The sequence below is a fragment of the Pogoniulus pusillus genome, chromosome 6, assembly GCF_015220805.1.
Source record: "Pogoniulus pusillus isolate bPogPus1 chromosome 6, bPogPus1.pri, whole genome shotgun sequence".
NCBI lineage: Eukaryota > Metazoa > Chordata > Aves > Piciformes > Lybiidae > Pogoniulus > Pogoniulus pusillus.
The window spans coordinates 19,759,718-19,781,646 of NC_087269.1; the positions used below are offsets into that span (position 1 = coordinate 19,759,718).

Sequence of the window (21,929 nt, forward strand, 5' to 3'; positions counted from 1 at the left end):
ACCCCTTATGTTTCATTGTAAAAGAAGTTATCTGAAATACAGTTAAGCTCTGAACTAGTTACGCTCTGGCACATGTGTCTGCTAATCTGTATTTTATAAATTGCTGATGCATATACTAAAAATTACAATGAATGATGATAATATAAACTGATTCCTTAATATTTATTTCCCTAGTTCCAATAGCCAATAATTTTCCTAAGCCCAAGCTCTTGAAACCTCAAAGAAAATTGACCCTGGTAAGTAATTTTCTATGACATTACTTTCTCCGTATTCTTCTCTCTCAACACAATTGCTGCAATGTTGCCAGAACCCTAGGTTTAGAAAGTACAAATTGGTTAAAAGTCATACAGGTATTGTTATTATGTTTATTTTGTTTTAAGAAAAAGCATCTGGAAATAGGTTTACCTTAAGTTCAGCATGTGTTGATTCATCTTCTCATTTGCAGCACTGGGTTACACCAGTTTATGTTTTCCAGATTTATAGAAGTTGCCAACTTTAAGCTGCTCTTAAATGAAACTTGCTGTTGATTCTCACGTGCTTCTGGCAGCTAGCACTTTGGGAGAAATACCACTTGCTGACATAAACACAACTGTACTGGGCACACTGCTTATGTGAATTTTCAGGTCAGAAATGGGGAGCTTGAATCTTCCCTACAGTGGTGTAAGGCAGGAATAACTGAATTGCAGGAGTAGAATGTACGTAGAATAGCTCCTTTCTCTGACCATAGAGAGGGTCCAGAATGACTAACTCTCCAATTTACATGCAGCTGAGTACCTAAAATTAAGCCAGGTGAATAAAAAAGCTTCTGTGATGGTTTCATTTTCAGATGAGGGTTAGAACTGGGAGCCTTCCTAACTATTGTCTGTAAATAACCCCTGTCCTTTTAAGCCTCTGCCCTTTTAAGGCAGGGTACCTTGGCAGAATACAAGATGACTTTAGAACAGCTCAGCCAAAGTCTTAGGTGATATTGTTGCTTGGGTAGGGAGCTCAAGTCTCTTTTGCTGGTCCTGCAGGGGTTACAGCTTGGTCAGGCTCTGCTCATACAGGTCAGGTTTCAGTAGAGAAAGAGGCAGAGTTTTAAAAGTCCATGATACAACCATACATCTGTGTAGGTAACTGCCACACCAATGCTATGCTAGAAGGACAAAGGCCCAGACAAGAGCACTTGGCATCAGGGGATGACTGCCACCCTTTGCTGTGTGTACACCGCATCAATTCCCGCACCCAGGCATGCAGCTGTAGCATAAATCGGTTAGTTTTCATCTCTCTTAGGAAAAGCTCTCATCAGTTAAAGCACTCAGACTCTTCCTTCAGGTCAATAAAGCACATCAACGCATGCTGAACTTAAGGTAAATCTATTTCCAGATGCTTTTTCTTCCTGAAAAAAATCCAAGGATATGGGCCACAAATAGCTCTTGACTCTTCCCTTCCTGCTATGCAACGCCTCTCAAGGTTCCAACTCACTGGAGGTGAGCAGGAATAAAGCCTTTCCAAACAATGGAATAGGCTTTGTCTTCTCTAGTGTGTCTGAGGATCCACACACTGCATGCAGCCAGCACACTCACTTCTGATGCCTTGCTGAACTGTCTGGCAGATCTTTCCATATGTTGCTCTTTGCTGTTTCGTATTTCACCTCTGAGTGCACCTAGATATCACAGCCTGCATAAAATACATACTCTATGGATGTGAGTTAATTTTAAGTCAAAGTAAGTTTTCCAATAAATATTATCCAAGGAATTTTTGAGATCCAAACTCACTGTGCAATAAAGTGCAATAAAGGGCAAAGTAAACTATATCCAAGTCAGTCTTTAAGGCACATTCAGAAGCTCAGCAGGACACTCTCCAGAGCTGTGTTTTCTGTTTCTGTTCCTCTTGCTTTGCTTTAAACCACAGTTGGTTAAACCTCTGTGCTTTAGCATTCTCAGAAAAAAGGTTTAAAAATAAAAAAGGCACATGATTTTTCTGCCTTTTAAATGATTTTTCAGTGAGGAAATGAATGAAATTGAAGAGTTTCACCAAGGATACAAAATGTTAATCATTACAAAGACAAATCCATCTGAGTGAAACATCTATTGATTTTCATCAAACTTGCCTCCCCATATTTTTAAGTCTCAAAAGTGTCTCAGATTTAAAATTTTTGACTGTTTTGGGGCAGAAATACGGTGTCATCATCCTGCCAAATCTATGCAGGCTATTTTTATATTTTATTCTTTTTTTTTCTTTTAAATGTACAGATGTAGATATTGTACAGCTGCTGTCTGCACAAGTTTGTTTGGTTGTTTGTTTTCACTGATGGCACATAGTTATTAGGTAATCTTTGTTGCAAAGGCAGGCTCAGATGTCTGAGTTTCTGGATTTCCACAGCTTCCTTGTGCAAGTCAAGGAAGGTACCACACCAGAGCAGCGGGAGAATATTCTAGAAATCCTAAGCAAACAACTTGGAGCATAAGGGAACATTACAAAATAATTTGAGTGTTTGGGGAAATTTTTTGTAATAACCTAAATACCAGCAAAATTATTTCCAGAGGACATGTGCTTGTGGTTTCTTGAAAGATGTTTATAATAAGCCAGAGAATTTCTTTTGTCGTTAACATGCTAGAGTGGGTTGCAGTATAATTTTACAAGAATACAATAACCTGGATAAAATATGGACATAATCTCAATGAAAATTTAAAGAAAAGAGAAAAAAAAAAAAAGACACAGCCTTGAGTAAAGCTTTTTAAAAACTCTGCTTAAGTCATATTGCTTTTGCTTTAGCCAGAATAACAATTCTATGCTCCCCTTGTTGCAAGAATATTCCCCATCAGTGTCATTCTCTATTAGCATCAATGAGAAACGTGTACAAATCAAAGGAAATAGAGATGCTGAAATACAAAAAGAGATGGTTTTTATAGCGTGCAAGAAGCACAGAGAGTCATTAGGAAGAAGAAAATTCTAGGGCCCCACAAATTCTTCTCTCCAAGGGCTGTTCTGCTATAGCCTTAAGTACTTAGCCCTTTTGAGTTGTTAGAGATAAATCTTGTACTTCCTCAAACAAATTTTCTGGTAAGCTTTTCATTGCCTCCTAGAGATTAATTGTCATGGCCCAAGAGTGTCAGTTACAGAACATCATCTAAATGAAAAGGTTTCAGTTTCTTTTTTGTGAAGGTTTGCACCACTAAGCTCAGGATTTCCTATGTGATTCACTAGAGCAAATGGCAAGGACATGACTTCAAGTTAGACCAGATCCTTCAGTCTTTACTTTTGCAAGGTGCTTATTGACTTCACCATTTTCACAACAAATCTTAAGGAAAGGAGTGCCTGCACAGATCCCCTTGGACTTAGTCTTTCAAACACATGGTGCATGTAAAGCACGCAGTTGCATTAAGAGTTGTCTTCTGCTGTTCCTACACTGAGTAACCACTACAGTGTACCTGGCTTCTCATGCTCCCCACAACAGAATATGTATTCTTGACTTCTGAAGCAGTGTGCTTTCAGTGGTCACAGCTGGGCTATTAAAAGAAAGCATCCTTCTATCTTCAGCTCACAAAGCTTATCTAAACATGGATTGGATCACCAGTGGCCTGGTATCACAAGATTTCTGAGAGTTTCTTTTGATTGATGGTGATGATGATGATGATGATGATGATGATGATGATGATGGTGATGATAATGATGATGTAAAAGCTGCTTGAGGAACAGGAAAAGCTTATGGTTATCTGAGACTGAGGGAAATTCTGGAAGTGATTTTGTTACCTTTGAGTGAAAGCACAATCTTCAGCACCTCTTCTATTTACCTGCCTCTTTCAGGCACCACTTGCATATATTATGCTGAGATTTGCAAAGCCAGCTCAGAGATCTGTATTCCCAGGTTTTTACAGGTGTAACATAAAAGAGAAGCTCAGGTTACATTCTGCAGCCATGAAAATCTCATCCATATTTATCATTATAGTCTAAGTGCTGACAACGTGCTGAGTGCCAGCCAATGTAGGCCAGGACAGTCCCTGCACTGAAACTGCTTACTTGATAATGAGTAACATGTCTGAAAGTCTGCAGTTTGCAAGTATTCAAAGGACAACTTTTCTTCTCCTGCCATGTCCACAAAGCAGGAGGGTGCTGTTTTGAGCAAGAACTTGACATAGATTTGACTCCTGTGGAACTGAGTGAATTGGTATCATCATCTGACTGCACTCAGCAAAACCAAGCTTTCAACATTAGACATATAGCTCAGTGCTCCACATCAGTGTGTATGATTTAATCAAGCAACAAAGACAGGTGCTCCTAAAGCTGCCCAGAAAACTAAATTTCCTTCACTTGCTAAATCCTTTCAGCTTTTAGGCTTCAGGAATGCATTTTCAGCTGTACAGCAAAGCTACTGGACTCACTGTATATCAGAACCAGCCACCATGTAGTCCATTTGGAAAAGGGCTCTGGATGTGTGAGTGAATTATCTGAAGTCTGATTACCATGTCAGAGCTGTGAAATGAGAAGAACTGCTTTGAGTATTTTGTTGCCCTAAAATTTGTGCCCTCTGAACTGTGCTCCCACCTGCTGACCTGCAGTTTTAACTTCACACAACCTGGGAGCAAATTTACACTTTGAGAGATTATACTTGAAGGACTGTTTGGCTTTCCCTCCCTGTTTTTCCCTTAAGTGCTGTATCATTCAAACCAATCAAATACCATATGCCTCAAGATAGCTAAGAAAGGTAGGCCCATCAGGTTTTTTGCATAACTAGTAGGATTTCTTATCAATCTTAACCTGTAGGTTCCTTTAGTCCTTTCACTGAGAAAGAAAAAGGAAGTGAAATGCATCTGTTCAGTGATCTGTGGATTCTGGCTCTGAGAACAATCAACTTTTCTTTCTTTTCTGGATGATTTTAGATTAAAAGCTCTGACACCCTCTGTTAGAAGGGTTGTTTCCTCCACCATACATAACAACTACTGATGATTTAAGTTGCCAATTTCTTAAGTCCTTACTGATATCCACAGACTTCAAGTAACACTGTATGTGTGACGGTGAATATTTGTCTCCTTGAGTCTAGGCAATTCTCAAACATCTCTATCTAGTCCAAGTAATTTCTCTCTCTCAAGATCAGCAATCATTTTATTTCTGTTTTATTTAGTCTTTCTTTAGGATGCAAGATGTCCATAGGAACATGCATATTAATTACATGTTTAGACTAACACTGGACTGACTGATACTGAGACTGACTGATACTGAGACTGATGGACACAGCATATGCAGAACTACTGAGTTATGCTTCCTTTTCTGTTCAGATCTCATGTTGCTATCTTTACCTCCAAAACGGAACAGTTTGTATAAATACATAAAATCTTTTGCTGAAATTGTTCTGAGATTTGTGTATTTATAAAATCCCACAGAAGATGATTTTGTGTGATGATACATTTGGAGGAATGAAAGTGTCATCAGAGAACTGAAATACTTTAAATACTTCCTTGGGCCTTTTTGAAGCATAAAAAGAGATCAGGCTGATTTTCCACAATATAGGTTTAAAATCTAGCAATGACTCTGCAAGTGTAAAATGCTTTATTGACAAGACATTGATGACCTGGTTCACTCCACAAAGTCACTCCCTGCCCTGTATTGGTGGAGTTTTCTCTTTAAAATAAATTCATTCAATAAAGCTTAATGAATCATCCCCACCCCTCACACTGTTATAATAACTTCTGTGGGATTCAACATCAAAACTTAGATGCAATGCTGAAATTTTTTTCAGCAATGCTGGAATTTATTCTTTAAAATAAAATCATTCAATAAAACTTAATGAATCATCTTCACCCCTCATGTTGTTATAATAACTTCTGTGGGATTCAACATCAAAACTTAGATGCAATGCTGAAAAAGGCTTTACAAATTACTGTGGATATTGTTCCCAGGGAACATTTTTACTTTTTTTTACTCCAGGGAGTGAAAAATAGACATTTTAATGGAAAGAACCAGTCCAAAAGGTTGGGTTTGTTGGTTGTTGGTTTTTTTTAGTGTCACTGATAGTGGCACTAAAAGTCATGCTTCCTACTCACTGTATTTTCCAATGTCATATTTCTCAGCTTTGGCACTGAGAAGACAATGGCTCCCTTGAAATTTCATCACTCTTACTGGCCAGCAGTTGCATTTCTAGGGGATAACTCATCTTGCAGATCTAGCTACAGGTTTTCATGATAGTCTGCAGAAGTAATTTTTGAAGCTCCTTTCTTCCAGAGGAATCTCTCTGGCTTTCTGCCTGTGATCATGATGCTTGCGTTGGTAAACACCTGAAGCCCTAAAGAGATTAAAAAACAAACCACAAAAACCTGCCCACTCCTAAATTAAGTTACTGCCTTAATAAGGGAGTGATCCCACTGAAGTTCATAGGGTTTGAGCATAAAGGGTACCTATGGCCCTGAGGAGTAGTACTGATTGCAGTACAAGAAAGACCACACATTCTAAAGAGAGAATGGTTTTCCTGTGTATATTAACAAATAAAGACTGTCAAAGGCAGTAATCTTTTACTTTCTAAAGCTGCACTGAGTTTTCTTGCTATTAACTTTGCAAACTCCTGCCTAACCCCAGTGCTAGCATTCACTGTCTCCCCTTGTGCTGGTGGTCCAGACAAGGGAATTGCAGTTTATCCACTAAACGTGCTGAATCTTCACTTCAGCATACTCTTGCCTTAACCTCCTGTCTGGGCACTCATGCAGAGAGGAACAACAGCCTGTCCCTGTGGCCAAAGCCCATCCAGTTGGCCTGGAGAGCCCTGTCTAGACACTTGCTGACTGATTATGTTCAGGCAGTGACACAGGATGTTCCTGAACTGTGCCATCTGGACACTATCCACGTTTTTACTGTAGAGCTCTTTACTGCCTGTGACTACAAAACAGGATGTTTCTCAAATATGAAAGAGAAAAATCCAAAGATTTGAGTTTGGTCTTTGCACAGAAAGCAAGAGAAAAAGTAGTAGTTCCAGCATGTGCTTGCTAAGAAAGAGGTATTTCATAGCACTGGGACAGGGCCGCTTGCTTTGTGCTGTGGCATAACCTGGAGAGAAGTGCAACTCTTAGCGATCAGATTAAAGCTCATTACTACCTCTTGACTCTGTACCTTTCCTGGTTGCATTTCCTACAGCATCCCCTGGCACCACAGCATGCACTCAATAGCACAGCATGGCCAGTCCACAGGTGACAATTTGCCATGTACTGGCAATCAAACCAGCAAATTTATGTGTAACAGGCAAGGCTGCAAGGTTTTATCCTTCCTGACCTAGTTCAGTCACCCACAAGCACAGACATGCCAGTGAGGGTGGGGTTTCATTTTCAATTGTTGCTGCAGGACATCTGAGTTACTACTAAAAATATTATTCAGCTCTCACTGGAACCTGGGAAATACGCTTGTTAAATCCAGAAAAAATAGAGGTGAAAATTCAATTTGGTCTACAAACATAATCTTCTTTCCCTGGTCCTATCTTAAAGTCATCCTGTATCATATCCCAAATGAAAACATATTCCAAGGCAAATATCTGCAGTAGTTGTCACTAAAAAATTTAAGACTTTCATGAACTTAGAAGTACTTTTCTGCTTATTTTTGATAGTAAACTAGAATCAAGGGAATTTATTTTATTCCTTCATTAGAAATTGACTTATTTCATTTTAATGGAACTGATGTGGCTATGAAACTGTGAGGTTGCAGCAATCTGTAAGTGCGAGTTGGCATCAGTTTTTTTTTCCAGCCAACTTGAATTTATGAGGGCATTATTTGCTTGTTTTATGCCTACCTAATTACAAAATTGGGTAGAAGTGATCTTAGTTAAAGAAGTGATCTTAGTTAAAACTTCAAGAACTTTCAGTCTCATAGTGATCATGGTAAACATCTATGAGTCTGAAGGGGAGCAAATCAGCTAAGCCTAGGATGACCAAAATTGAAATTCTTGGTAATTATAACATAAAAAACAGAGTAATTTTCATTACAGAGACATCCTTTCTAGGTAATTTCTACCATACTCATAAACTGGACAAACAACAACAAAAAACCCTAAGCTATGGATACACACACATTAGTTTCTTTTACATATTCTCATGACAGACTTTGCAGATTATTTATTAAGAGCAATGTTCCTATAAGTGAACTCTTTTGAATGTTTGCTTATGGGAAGCCCTATGACTAGAACAAACTAAAATTGAAACTGGATGAAATCTGAAAAAGGAATCATTTTGCATTTGGCTGAAGGTACCCTGGAAAGTGATGACTTTTCTTCATTTATGTTTTTGCAAAGTGTGTGGTACTAAGATGAGAAAATAGATACAAGGTAAAGAGTTTATCTAGAACTATCACATTGGAAAATTATTCTATTTGAAGAAATCCTTTCAGTGTTTTTTCAGAACAATGATGTGATTTTTCAGGAAATCCATAAAAATCCTAATGACCTAAGTGAAGAGCCAGGATGGCAAGAGAGAAGTGATTGGCCAGTCATTCCTTGTCTCTCTCTCTTCTGCCCTAGTGTCAGTCCCACCTATAAGAATGGTTACTAAAGTCATGCTATTGTTCCAAAAAGGAAGTGGTGGCAGGATTCCAGGCTTACAGTGCCAAAATGTTACCCAGTCCAAATGAGAAACCAAATCATAGAATTAGTTTCCTTTTCCCTGCCTGTTCAGAAAAAAAAAAATTAGCTTTGGACAAACAAACCAGCAAAATTAAATTAAACATGTGGTTGATAAATGAAGTAGAGAAGAGTATATGGATTAAAACCCTGGCTACCATAGGTACTTTAAAGTAGTGTTGGCTTCCATGCACTGTTATTACACATCCTTTGCTGAAAACTGTATACCCTTCACAATTTTGAACCTCCTGTGTGTTTCCTCATATTTTCAATCAAATTATTACATACTAGAAATATGCATAAGGGAAATTATTCTACACATTTTATGGTGTGCTGTTGCTTGTAGCAGTAATTGAAGTACCTTTTCCACTTATGAAAGTACTAATTTTATTTGGTTTTATTGCTTTTCTAGATGCAATTATTTATTTAGTGTGTTTTGGCTTTATTAAATTATGTTTACTATAGGAACATCATAAAAATGTATGAAAGCAACACATCAGCCACTACTGCCCAATGACTTGTTTTGGGGAATCCAGTGTTATTTTTCATATCCAAACATAATAGAATAAAGTAAGAATAAAGAGATGATCTACACTGGAAAACAATGCAATTTTCAGATAATATAATAAAACATCTGGACAATATGATTTCATAAATCTTAGTTCTAAAATTTACATGAGCTGGGCATTGGGGTGGCTATTTTAGGACATGCTGTGTTTTCTAAGTGGAAACAACATGAAATGCAATTAAACAGCAAAGGGGGAAACATACAGATTTGGTTTGCCCTGAGCAGCTGATTTCTGCAGAACAATGGCAACAGTCTCACTTCAAAAGATGTGCTGGGTCAGTCTTAGGAAATGCAGAGTTTTACTCCAGCAGTGACCAACAGCTTGTTTGTAAAGTTTTGGCAGATTCCTTTTTTTAGGAGGCTTTTCACATGCAGTGTATCTATCTGTGTTGAGGCTTCTAAGGTGACATTCGCTGAAGTTGGCGGCAGAGCTCCAACACTTTCAGGCAGAGGCTTAGGTTTGCTATCATGCACTTAGAACAAAATCCTCAACATTTGATGGTGTTAGTTTGATATCCACCCTCATCTTACCTCCTGTATTTAGCTTCTTCACTGAATGGGCAGGCATACAGAGTTTTGAAATCTCAAAAGGAAGCTTTAACATATCATAAAAGGCAAAACCCAATTTAAATAGAATCATAGAACCATAGAATCAACCAGGTTGGAAGAGACCTCCAAGATCATCCAGTCCAACCTATCACCTGTGGGAATGCAAAGTGAAGAAGGATAATAACAGGCGGATGCTGACCTTGGTTCCCACCAGCTGCTGGCTACCTTATCTCAGAAAGGATAGATAATGGACACCTTGTTAATGAGGAAAACAAGGCATGGTTTATGCTGATGGAGTGGGTTGTCCTTGACTAATTATGCTAATGTGTAGGCTTGTGCTTTATGCCCTGAGGGTATATATTGAGAGCCAAAATGATCAATAAAGGTCTCTGGCATAATTCACATTGAATCGTCTGGAGTCCATGCAGCATTGTCGTGATCACATTGATCTGTGGGGCCTTGACCATGTTTCCCATGGCAAGCTAAACAGATTTCTGCAACAATCACCCAGCCCTATCCAGTCAACTAGACCATGTCTCTAAGTGCCTCATCCAGTCTGAGGCTAATACTCTCAGGCTATAAAGATGAGAGGAATATAAGATTTAAGTAACAAAGTGGTTGATCAAGAGTTTTTTCTAAGTCTTCAAACCAAAGCCAGGACAGGGTAGAAGTCTTTTCAGACCATGTGGTTGCATTCAGTCCTGATATGATACATGAACAAAGGAAATAGTGTGGGATTTTGTTTGTGACTGTGCTAGTTTGAAGCAGGGTAGAATGTTTTGGTGAGAGGAACTAGATCATAGGCTGTGAAAGGAAAACAATGGTGATGTCTACTCCCCTCAGAGTCTTGCAGAAGAAAGTAAACATTAGATAACTGGAGCTGGGATTGTTTGGCCTGGAGAAGAGGAGGCTCAGGGGAGACCTTACTGTTGTCTACAACTACCTGAAGGGTGGTTATGGCCAGGAGGAGGTTGCTCTCTTCTCTCAGGTGGCCAGCACCAGAATGAGAGGACACAGCCTCAACCTACGTCAGGGGAAATATAGGCTCGAGGTGAGGAGAAAGTTCTTCACTGAGAGAGTCATTGGCTACTGGAATGGGCTGCCTGGGGAGGTGGTGGAGTCACTGTCCCTGGGGCCATTCAAGGCAAGGTTGGACGTGGCACTTGGTGCCATGGTCTAGCCTTGAGCTCTGTGGTAAAGGGTTGGACTTGATGATCTGTGAGGTCTCTTCCAACCCTGATGATACTGTGATACTGTGATAACACTTTAGCCATTTTGTGGCACTTTCTGGCTGGGCTCTGACTGAGCTGCATCTCCCTAACTTCATCTTCCACTCACCTTTGCTTCTTAACCTCTTGGCTGAACCTCTATTCTTCTTTAGGACTGGGGTAAGGTTGAGAGGGGCAGGGGGAAGATGCAGGTTGAGAGCCCCTCCTGGGGACTCAGGTTTCTGGGAGGGGAGTTGTGTTTCTGTATTGCCTTTTACCTGTATATTTCTGTATATAACTGTATATATTGTAACTATCTGCTTGTATATTGTGCTAGCTGTAAATAAATAGCTTCATTTGTATTCCCAGGGCCGGCTGAGACTAGTTGGGTATTTCTAAAGTGTGGGGGGGTGGGGAACACCCAAACCATCACAGTGACGCACAAGAGCAGGACGAGATCTATAGGAAGTAAGTCCTTTTACACCAGAGAATTCAGGGAAAGCAGGAAATTTTCTGTGTACTTAACAGTGGAGCATTTGATAGTGAGTGAGAACCAAAAGTTAAGATCAAAAAAACCTACTCATGCAAGGAGAAAGAGGGAGAACCATGTGAATAATCAAATGCGAGGGCTACAGTCCTGCAGATGGTTAGCCCTGCAGACGGCCTTCACTCACGTGCACTGATCAACTGACTCCAATGATACCACTTGCAGCAGCAGCTGCGCAAAGTATTTCAGGACTAGAGCTGCAGAGAAAAAAATAAGACTAAATTAGTGCTGGAAAAGTGTAAACTGATCCACCCAGAGGGAAACAATCTGAAATGCAGAGTGTGAGCAACTGTCAAGACAAATGAGAGTATTCTAGAGCAGTGCAGAAGACAGGAAGCAGGGGAGCACAGGACTGGTTTCAGACAGGATATTAAATGTTTATCTTTTTAGCCAGAAGACAATATAATAATTATTCAAACACATTTCAAGGAAACAGGAATCATTTCTATTAAATCAGAAAGAAATAAATAGCAGCAAATAAAACATAAAGAAACACTTGGCACTGGAAAATACTGTCTGTTTCTTCATTATAACATTTAGGTTCTGCGTGGAAAACCTTGGTTTATGAACTCGTGAGGCGGTTTTCGATTCACAACTGGCAAAGGCTTTCTTGGTCTCAGATCTGCAAAATTTTCTATAAGATATAGGCTTGTCACTGCAAAACTTTGCATAGCTGAAAGGGTTTTAGTTCTGGTTTAATTGTCCTGTTTCAAACTTGAGGACACCAGTTATATTCAGGTAGTACCAAAGAAGATAAAGAACATATTGTCCAGTTCTTCACTCTATCCTTCTTCAGAGAGCACAGGCTTTAATCTTCTACAGATGAACTAAAATTCATTTCAAGTGATAGGACCTCATGTACAATTCCACAGCAACTCTTATTTGTTGTGATGTTTTCTGAGGTGAATTTGACATGAACAACCCACTCCCAGCTGTTGAGCCAAGATTCACAAGATATGACCTTCCTCCTTTAGGACACCACTCTGAGTCTGGATGCAGTCCCCAACAGCAGTAGGCAGCTCATGTGAAATTTATGTAGTAAAGCTTCTTAATAAATTCTCTCCCAGCTAAGTTTTATGGTTTTAAAGCTAAAAGTCATCTACTGCAATACAATATATATCACACGGCTTTGGTGGTATGGCCTTTGTTCAAAAGTCTGAGCTCATCCATAGCATGGCAAAAGTGATGAGATCCCATTGGAGTTACAGTAACTCAATTATATCAACTTTTGCTGACTTCTGCATATTTTTAACATGTTTTTTGGGTCTGCTAAGAAACATAATGAGAGGCACTGTGAGTGGCTGTGATTAGAGACGTAACTGTTCCAAGGTTTAGAGTTGGGGAGCAAATCTGGCATACGTATTTCGACTTGTGAGCTCTGCAATAAGTAACATCTTTTGAACGTGGATAATTTGATTTATCAAGTTCAAATGTACAGTGTTTTGAGAAACAAGGAGAGTAGATTTGGAAATGCACCTGGAAATTCTACTTTTTTTATGTTTCTTATTTCTAATATTATTTTTAATTCCATCTTCTATGAACTAGTCCTAGCATAGACCAAACTGATTAACAGCACAGTAGAATTAACATATGTGTGAGAGAAGAAATATTGCCCATTCTATAGAATATTTATATTACGTGGTAACAACGTTGTAACTTTAATTTGTTGGTTCTGTTTCCTAGCCAAAAATCACAGAGGAGAATTTAACATATGCTGAACTTGAACTTATGAAGCCTCTTCAGGAAGCCAAAGGCACTCCCAGTACGACAGTCTACGCACAGATACTCTTTGAGGAGAACAAGCTGTAATAGTTCATCCCTATATAAATGTCCTTTGTCTGTGTTCTATTTAATTCCTGCTGTGCTGTTTATTTATAAAAATCATACAAATAGCCTTTTTTTTTTCCAATCTCCATTCATGGACTTCTTCTATTTTTCTATGAGACTTCAAAACAAAATGTAGTGGAAAGCAATTACAGAAAAGCACCTGGTCTGCAAGTGTCATCTCAGAGACATCCTTCAGAATGTCCACTCCTCTATTTTAAATGGACCTGGGCATTTTTAGCACGAGACATTATTTTTTCTTTGATGATAATATGATGATTCCAGCTGCAAACATCAACATCTTGGCAAGCCTCAGGAGTAGTGTCAGGATTCATGCACATCAGCCTGCTTCTGAAGACAAAGACCACTGACCAGGACATTTGTCAATTTAATCCTGTTTTTCCCATCATAAAAAAATATCCATTCAGTAAAGCCAAGACTCTTTTCCAACAGCAAAGGAAAAGATAAAATTACTTTTATTTTAAATTTTTTTCTCTCCAGAAACAGTTTTAAAAGTTCTGGTTTCTATATTTTTAAATTCTTTTTCTAAATGGCATTGTCTTAAAAAAATACATTACTGCTAGGAAAGTTCTTCTTAAGAGCTTAAAGTCAAACATTTCAAAACAATCACAAGGAAACATTTGTAGTTAATCCCCAATGATTTAATGAAGACTATTTACAGCTGAGGAACATTTTCCAGGATCTGATCTTTTTTCAGTTCTGACTGGGAGTAGGGAAGAGTTGATAGTAAATGAAAGACTTTGACAGAACCAGGACACTGCTTTTGGCCTTGATTTAGTCTGGTGCTTCCAAACCTGAAGAAGTCTCCTCCTGTGGTCTGCATTACTGAACTGCTGATCTAGAGGGGGAAGAAAGCCACATGCCTTTTCTTTTAGCATGGAACAACTCTGTAGGTCCTGCTCACTTTGGAGTTATTTCTTTGGAAACACCATGGCTCAGGAGACAGTGAAATGAATCTCTTCCCTCTTGATAACCAAGAAGAGTCTTCCATGTCCTTTGACACACATTCATGGAAAATGAGCCATTTGTGGCATCCCAGGTATTTCAGTCATGGAGGATAGCTAGGCTGATGTTTTCAGGTTCCTAAATCTCCAAATTCCACAAAAGCTCAGGAAGAGCTGAATATCCAACACTGCTCAGCTCCTGAGTGATAGCAGAGTTGATGGAGACATACAAGCACGAGCTCTTTAGCTCACCATCAGGCCATGGAGATTTGATACTTGCCACGTGCCAGCTTCTCCTGGTCTGGAAGGGAGCCCCTTGACAGCTGCTCATTCAGCAGTATTTAGTGTGGATTTTGGAGTAGCATTTGCAAGCTTTGAGTTTTGAAATCTTGACTAAAGTGATCCAAATTTTTTTCCTCCTTTACAGCTCAGGCCTTTTTCGTGATACAGCAACTTTTCCCCAGGCCTCAGAGTACAGCTGGGAACCATCACAGGAATGCTCACGTCCTTATTCCTCTTACAGCATGGGAGTGCAGGAGGGGAGGCCAGGGGCGATGATGCAGGGATGAGGACATGTGACAAAGGGAAAGAGCACATCACTGCCTTTTGAAGGGTTTCACCAGAGTGAGCAAGTCTGCAGAAACTACTTTTTAATGTTTTTGAACAGAGGTAGAGATTAGGCAGCACACAAAATCTGTTACTGTATAGGCAGGATATAGAAATGTAAAACGCAGCCACCTGCTTCCATATTAGATAAAAATACTTTGTATGAAATTAGAATTTAAGAAAAGCTGTGTCAGGTTGGCCATTATGTACAGTACTAATTACACTCTAGCAGCTCATTAAAGCAGTTCTTTCCAAACTAAGGGCAGCTTTTATCAATGTGTTTGCTAGTGATTGATTGTATTTTTTAATGTCTGAATCTGTGAGCTGTCAGAAAAATGTTTGTTTTCCCTTTTCATTATCCCAGGAGCTTAATCACCCAGGGAAAAGGCATGATCTCTTTCCTTGTTCTCTGACCAAGTGACAGACTTTCAAAGACAACAACAACCAAATTATTGACCAAACACAGCAACCAAGTCATTGACCAAACATAAATAGTTACTGAGGAGCGATCAAATATTCAGGCATATTGACAGACTATCCGGAGAGGACATCTCTTATGCAGAGAGCTCTATGGTAGGCCTTAGAAAAAGGTAGAATTTATTAGTGATTCCTTTGGAATTAAAACTAAAACCTTAACTATCAATAGGCTGGCCATTTATTTGTTAACATTTTCTGAAGGTTGGTATATAAAGGTTCCTTTTACATACAATTGTCCATTCTGCCTATTGCTCAGAAAAAAAATCACTGCTGTATATTTATGGCCAATATTCTAATGAATACCATTCTTTGTGTATTAATAATCTATATATTCTTGTTTGTGTTTAATGTCTAATTCCCCAAAACAATAATTGAGGTAAATAAATTGCCTTTCTGGTTGTCTGTGTAGGACTTACTGCTTGCTAGAGAATGATTCAAAACCGAGTGTTTTATCTCGTACTCCGTGCTTAATGAATCCTGACAGGTGGGAATTTAATTGTTCATTCTGCAGAAAATTCTATGGTTTTACAGCGTTCCCCATTTGTGAGCAACTTAAGATGACAGCCAGAATCCTGCAAGGCACCAGACCAGCTAACTGAAAGTGGCCAAAAATAGAACTTAGGATGCACATCTTTCTGAGCAGACGTTTCCTATTCCTTTTCTTACCAAATGTCCACCGCAGAGTTGGTAATGTCAGATCATAGCACTGGAGAAAGAAAAGCATCATCCTTTACCTTGCAATTAATTGTATGTCTTTTGAGTATCAAAACAACTTATTTGAAAGACTGAAGAGAAGAAAATTCCTGTGTCTAATGTACTTTAGTGGATGAAAAGCAGAGTAAGATGGATTGAGTTCTTGCTAATGGGAACTGCAAGGCTGAATTAATCTCTGGCCTAACTCTCTCTGGCTTCAGCAGAACAGCAGCAGAGATGAATGTGGTCTGCTGTTCTTACAGGACAGGAGCTTCCATGATGACTCTTACTACTTTATTAAGCAGGAGTGTAGTCTGCTGAGTCAATATGTTGGTTACTTCTTCTGTTGTCATTGGTAAAACGTAGCCTACTGCTGAAATGTTAACAAATACAGCTCTATTAGCCTCACACCAATTTAGTAGCAGATTGTTAAATGTTAATGTTCAGCACCCTATAGCTTTAAATAGAATCAGAGATGTTTACAACTTTGGCTAAATGCACCTTGTTCCTCCACATTAAATTTTATTACTAGAATCCTCCATCAGCAAATAGGAGTAAATCATATTAGTGTTGCAGGCTGTGTGGGGGTTGATTGTGCAGCCCAAGGAAAAGGTGTTTTATTACTCTCTGTTACAACTTTCTAATTGGTAGGTGTGGTCAGAATCTCATTAGCTCTGTAATTGCAAGCAAATTATTCTAGAATAACTGTAGCACAATTGTGGGGTTCTCCTCGTTAAGAAGATCAATAAACTTGGGTCCTTAGCCAGGGTGTGGCCAGGTTCTGCTGGCATAGAGGGACTCAGACCAGCTGAGGTCTCCTTTGATATTTGATTTGTAGGCTAAATCCTGCTTTCTGAGGGCTCCAAAACAACCTCTGTTGAGTGACATCAAGATGCAAAGTTAATTTTTGGTTTCAGTCTAACCTGCCAGGGTAAAATCTAAAATTCCTAAATGACATTGCGTAACAGTTGCTCTCCTAAGTTTTCTGCACTCATCTGAAATACACTAATTTGGGGTGCTTTGACTCCATTTTACCACCTTGGTAAAATATGAGATGGAGATAAAACAGATTGTGAGATGTCAGCTAGTCTATCAATTGATTTCCAGGTTGGACCAATGAACCCTGACTTAACCTGGTAAAGGTTGGTTGGACCCCTTCTTAGAACTATAATGTGGAAGGTCCATACTGTCCTCACCATCCATTTCCATCACCATAATCATTCAAAATGCTCCCCACACATTGGCTATATCATCTTGCCTTCTCCCCAGTGGCCATATAAAACATCTCCTTTTCCTCTTAGCAACCTTATTCATATTTGACTCTCTGGAGACTTTCAAAACTCACCTGGATTTGTTCCCACACAATCTGATATAAGCATACCTGTGTTAGCAGAGGGGTTGGACTAGATCATATCCAGAGGTCCCTTCCAACCCCTACCATTCTGTGATTCTGTGAGAGAAGGCTGAAAAGAGAATTAACAATCTCATTTCTGTCAAGCTCCCCTCTTGTAAAGGACAAATTATTCCCAACACTGCTTCTCTGCAAAAGATGAACAAATAATTCCAGAGCAAACAGCTCTAGAATTAGGGAATTGTTAAGCTGGGTTCTGATCTGGCTTCCCAGATCCCAGTCTGAGCACATCCCACAGAGGAAAATGCCTGCTGAAATACCTGCACAAAGCACACTATAGCTCAAACAAGGGGTATCAAATAACCCATTTCTCTGTCTGCCCCAGCTCTTTCAGCAGACTTCACAGTAGTTTCATATTCCAGCATGTCTATTCAGAGGCTACACACTGAAGCAATGCACTCTGCTGACTGCACAGCAATAGGTAAGACAAGAATCCTATCTTTCTTGGCACCATATTTTCCTAAGTCATTCTCATTCCTTACCAGTATTGCTGTGTTGTTTGCAATCCCAACAAAAGACTTTTTGGTCTTTGATCACCTGGTTAGAAGTGTTCTGGTTGCCCTTTTCATACCTCTAGCTAAGGCCTGCACAAGTTTTCATTTTAGTACATAACACAACTAGGCACTGCAAATGCATTCCTTGCTTCTGTGTAGGACCTTGGACTCTCCTGCATCTCACACCAGGGAAGCAGTGTCCCCAGACAAGTTTATTTGGGTTCCAAACCTGGCCAGTGAGAAATTTTGGGAAATGGGGTTTATTACCCCCTGCATGCCTGTTCCTTGTGCCCCTCTTGAATGCAAGCTGTTGAGTCGAACCCAACCTTTCTCTTTGAGTTAGTAAGCCGTGCTAAAATCCTGGTACATATAGCTGCATGAGGGATCAGCTTTCGGCTGGTGTGGTCTTGAACACCACAGCAGCTACAATATATAGTTACCCACAGCCTTACATCTTTCTTTGAGACATAAACCAATCCTTTGGGAGGAGGCCTGCAGGAACCTCTCTGACTGCTAAGTTCTCTCCAGACACCAAGAGGGGGCAAAGCACAAAACCAGACATGTAAAATGCACAGGGCAAAACCTGCACGGAGATGGGTAACAGTTATCACTTTCAAGCATGTGCCTTTCCCTTACCATAAAAGCAAACACAAAGTGACTAGATACTGCTCAGTGGTGCTGTACCACTGCCTCCAATTCCGATTCTGTCTGCTGTGCATAAGACCTATGAGGGAAACTGCTCATCACTGTCTGTGAAGGGATTTTCAGGCATCCAGTTCAGTAGCTTTACAAATTTCATTCGCCTGCACTAGTCCAGTGGGAGACAAGCAGAGAATCCTGGTCCAAGTACTCTTTTAGACAGGAGTATCAAGAATGGCAGCTAGTCATTCTTGTTCTATCTGGCTCCTCTATGCCTTAAACAGACCTACCTTGCAATGGGACTCTGCTCTCCCTGGAGGACTTGCCCTTCAGATGCCTCAGGCAACCATAGCTATGCTCACTGCTACCTCTGCTTCCTCCTTGCTTGCACTCAAAGAGCAATGATAGAAGAGCTCTGAGGAACAGAAGAGCTCTGTTCTGCCAGGGAACTAACTTAAAAGCCAAAATTAGTAAATCACTGTGCACATGATCATGGCAAATGGCAAAGGCCACTCCTATGTATCACTATAAAAAATAACATTAATTGGGGTGCTTTGCAATTTCCTGTACAACCCATAATTAGGTTAGATAAGAAACTAGCAGTGTCTAAGTGCTATAATTGTCTAAATTAAGTTATTTTGAAAGTGCTCAGCACTTTGACATTTGAGAGTTCAGAGTAATTGGACTATTGAAATAAAATTGCTTCTGTTATTTAAAAGATCATTATCTTCTTCGGGTAGATATATATGGACTATTTTCCACTCCACTGAGCTGGTCTATTTGGTACAATTAGACCTGCTTGAGTAGATTTCTAGTGGGCCTCCTCCCACTTATCACAGACCCAGCACTGCCACAGGGCCTGTAAATATACAGCCCAAATACAGAGTATATATCCAGCTTGTAACTGGGTTCTGAAGAGTCAAGAGCTGCCCAGAGCTTCAAACAGATACCCACCATAAACACAGCAGGCTGCTGCACCCAGCAATGTGGCAACTCAGTCCTTACACAACCAGCATCAATAAATGCCTGGTTAAAGGCAGAAGCCAACCTGTCAGGCAGACAGAGGCTTTGTAGCAAATCAGGACCTCACCTTTCCATCCAAATGGGATTCCCTTTTGAAACCTTAACGTGACAAATTTCCAGAAGCCTCCCAACACTTTGGGATGATCTGTGATGACTTGGCTGTAAGGCAAAAAGCATAGGGAAAGTTTACATTCCTCTATCACACCTACCCCCTCTTAAACCTCCCTATCAGTGTGTCTGACTTCAGCAACAGTGCTTGCTGTGCACATATCTGAAGAGCAACACCTAAACTGATCCCTAAGTCATGTGTGTGACTGTATGCCAGCACATGACTCCAGCTACCTGGCCCAGAGGTGATTTGTATCAGGAAGGAGATGTGAGGTGGGAGCCAGTCCAGAGCTTTTCTAGGATTCTTTTCCAACTTCTTTGGGATGTCCCTCCCAAAAGATGAATGACAAACATGATAGGCTGCATTTTCATACAGAAGAGGGCATATTATTTTAGCTTATATAGCTCTTTGATAACTTTCCTTGTGGCAGCCAAAAGCAAGCATGAATGAGATGATCTTCTTACCAATACCCTTTTATAGAAAGTTTGAGATCCCTGCATGAAAAGGGCTTGGGAAGCAGTGGGAGTTACAGATTAGTTTGCATGGATTCCTCAACAAAATAAAGGGTTTGAGCAAATTCTTTATGAGGATGCAAAGACCCTGCTGTGCACAGGCAGCTGTGCAATGAGTGGTGCTTTTGGTACTCACAACATACAGCTCTTTCCAGGACTTAGGATTGGGGAGCAATCCTCTAGAGCTAGAGAAGGAAACAGAATGTTCTCCTCCAAGCACTATCATACAGCAAATCAGTCCATCGAGAATTTTCACTCTCAATGTTAGAACAAGGTTGACTCAGGAAGACATTGATTCTTAACCTACTGACTTTCATTCACACGTGCACACCCCTGGATTTGTTTTCTGTGATCCAGAACAAGAGCTGATGCCCCTCATCATTCTCTTGAAGAGAACTGACATTAGGCACAAGGATCCATACATGGCCAGCCCGTGGCAAGTCTCTAATACCAAATGAAGTCAAGCACTGGAGCCATTAGTGCAAAGTAGGTGCCAGTGTCAGCTCAGGGAAAGGGGAGAGCTGCTATTGGCAAGGACAGGGTGCATTAACAGGCTAAAGGGGGAGATACAATTAGCAAGCTATCAAAATGCCTACTTAGGTTAACACAGGCAGTAAGCTTCTTTCATGGGTCTTAATCACCTTTATCGTGGTTCAGTAAAGCTGCATTCATGTTGACAGGATTCCAAGTTTTGCTGTTCTTGCATCCAAATCGCAGCTCATTTTTAAGAGGAAAGAGGAAAAAAGTATTGTGCTCAATTTAGCTGAATTCTGTGGCAACTGATCTTTCCCCAGTCCTCAGGAAAAGGAGAGATGGGCATGACTTTACTCCATAGGGTTATTTTGGTCTGTTTTCAGTGTATGCTACACTAAGCACAGAATGGAAAATATCTGAGTCATCAAGTCATGCACTTGGAGCTCAGAAAGGGTAACCAGCCAGGTCATTTGTGTAGACATAATGCAGCCTTCCCTGTATGTCTGCATCTTGAGCTAGCCTCTAATTTCTACGTTTTCCACAGGCAATTGCTTCACCCACTGTGGAGGCTAGACTGAACTGTGTGGTAGGCTGGGGTGGGGATGTCTCAGTGTTCTGAAAGGAAGGAAGCTTCTTTGCTGTAGAATTCTTGCTCATTCAGCAACATAATTCAAAAGAAGAGCCATGAACAAAGCAGTGGCATACAGGAAGATGAAAGTTGATGGTGTAGAGGAAGACTGGTAAAAACCTGTCTTCTACTCTAGATTCTTCATAGTGATGCTGGCAAATCTCTACCATCAAGATTTTGGCATGTAGCAGTTCCTCACATTCCTCAGTCTCTGGCCATCCAGTGCAGTGCATACAGGGCTTCATTACTGCAATGCTAATTAGTCTGCAGTGAATGGAAATCAGGGAACTCTCCTGGTATGAACACAAGGGCCTTCATGGACGTAATGCCCTTCATGTTCCTCTTGTCTCTCCCCTGACCTAATCTGCAGTGCTTAGGAATCTGCTTTGCCTGAGCAACTACTCAGCCCTCCTGTATGTAACTGAAGATACTCAATTTCTTGACCAGTTCAAGAAGGAGCACGGCAGAGAGAGGGAGTTACCAGTTTTGCTCCTTCATTCTCATGTAATGTTAAGGAGCTTGACTTGTCACACCTTCTCCATCTGCACTAGGGACCTAAATGGTATTGACATTTATTTATTCTGCTGTGGTCTCAGCCTTTTTACACTACAGATGCCAGCTTCCACCGTG

The 21,929-nt window shown here is 40.2% G+C and overlaps 1 protein-coding gene across 2 annotated transcripts in view; it reads left to right on the plus strand.

Moving 5' to 3' along the window:
• Positions 1-15,714, plus strand: part of VSTM4 (V-set and transmembrane domain containing 4) — a 45,527-nt gene extending 29,813 nt beyond the window's left edge. For both annotated transcript variants that reach the window (XM_064144764.1, XM_064144763.1), the window contains exons 7-8: positions 175-236; positions 13,128-15,714. In XM_064144764.1, the coding sequence (XP_064000834.1) occupies positions 175-236; positions 13,128-13,253 (188 nt within the window). In that variant the 3' untranslated portion in view covers positions 13,254-15,714. The remainder of the gene's footprint in view (positions 1-174; positions 237-13,127) is intronic.
• Positions 15,715-21,929: the final 6,215 nt, after the last annotated feature.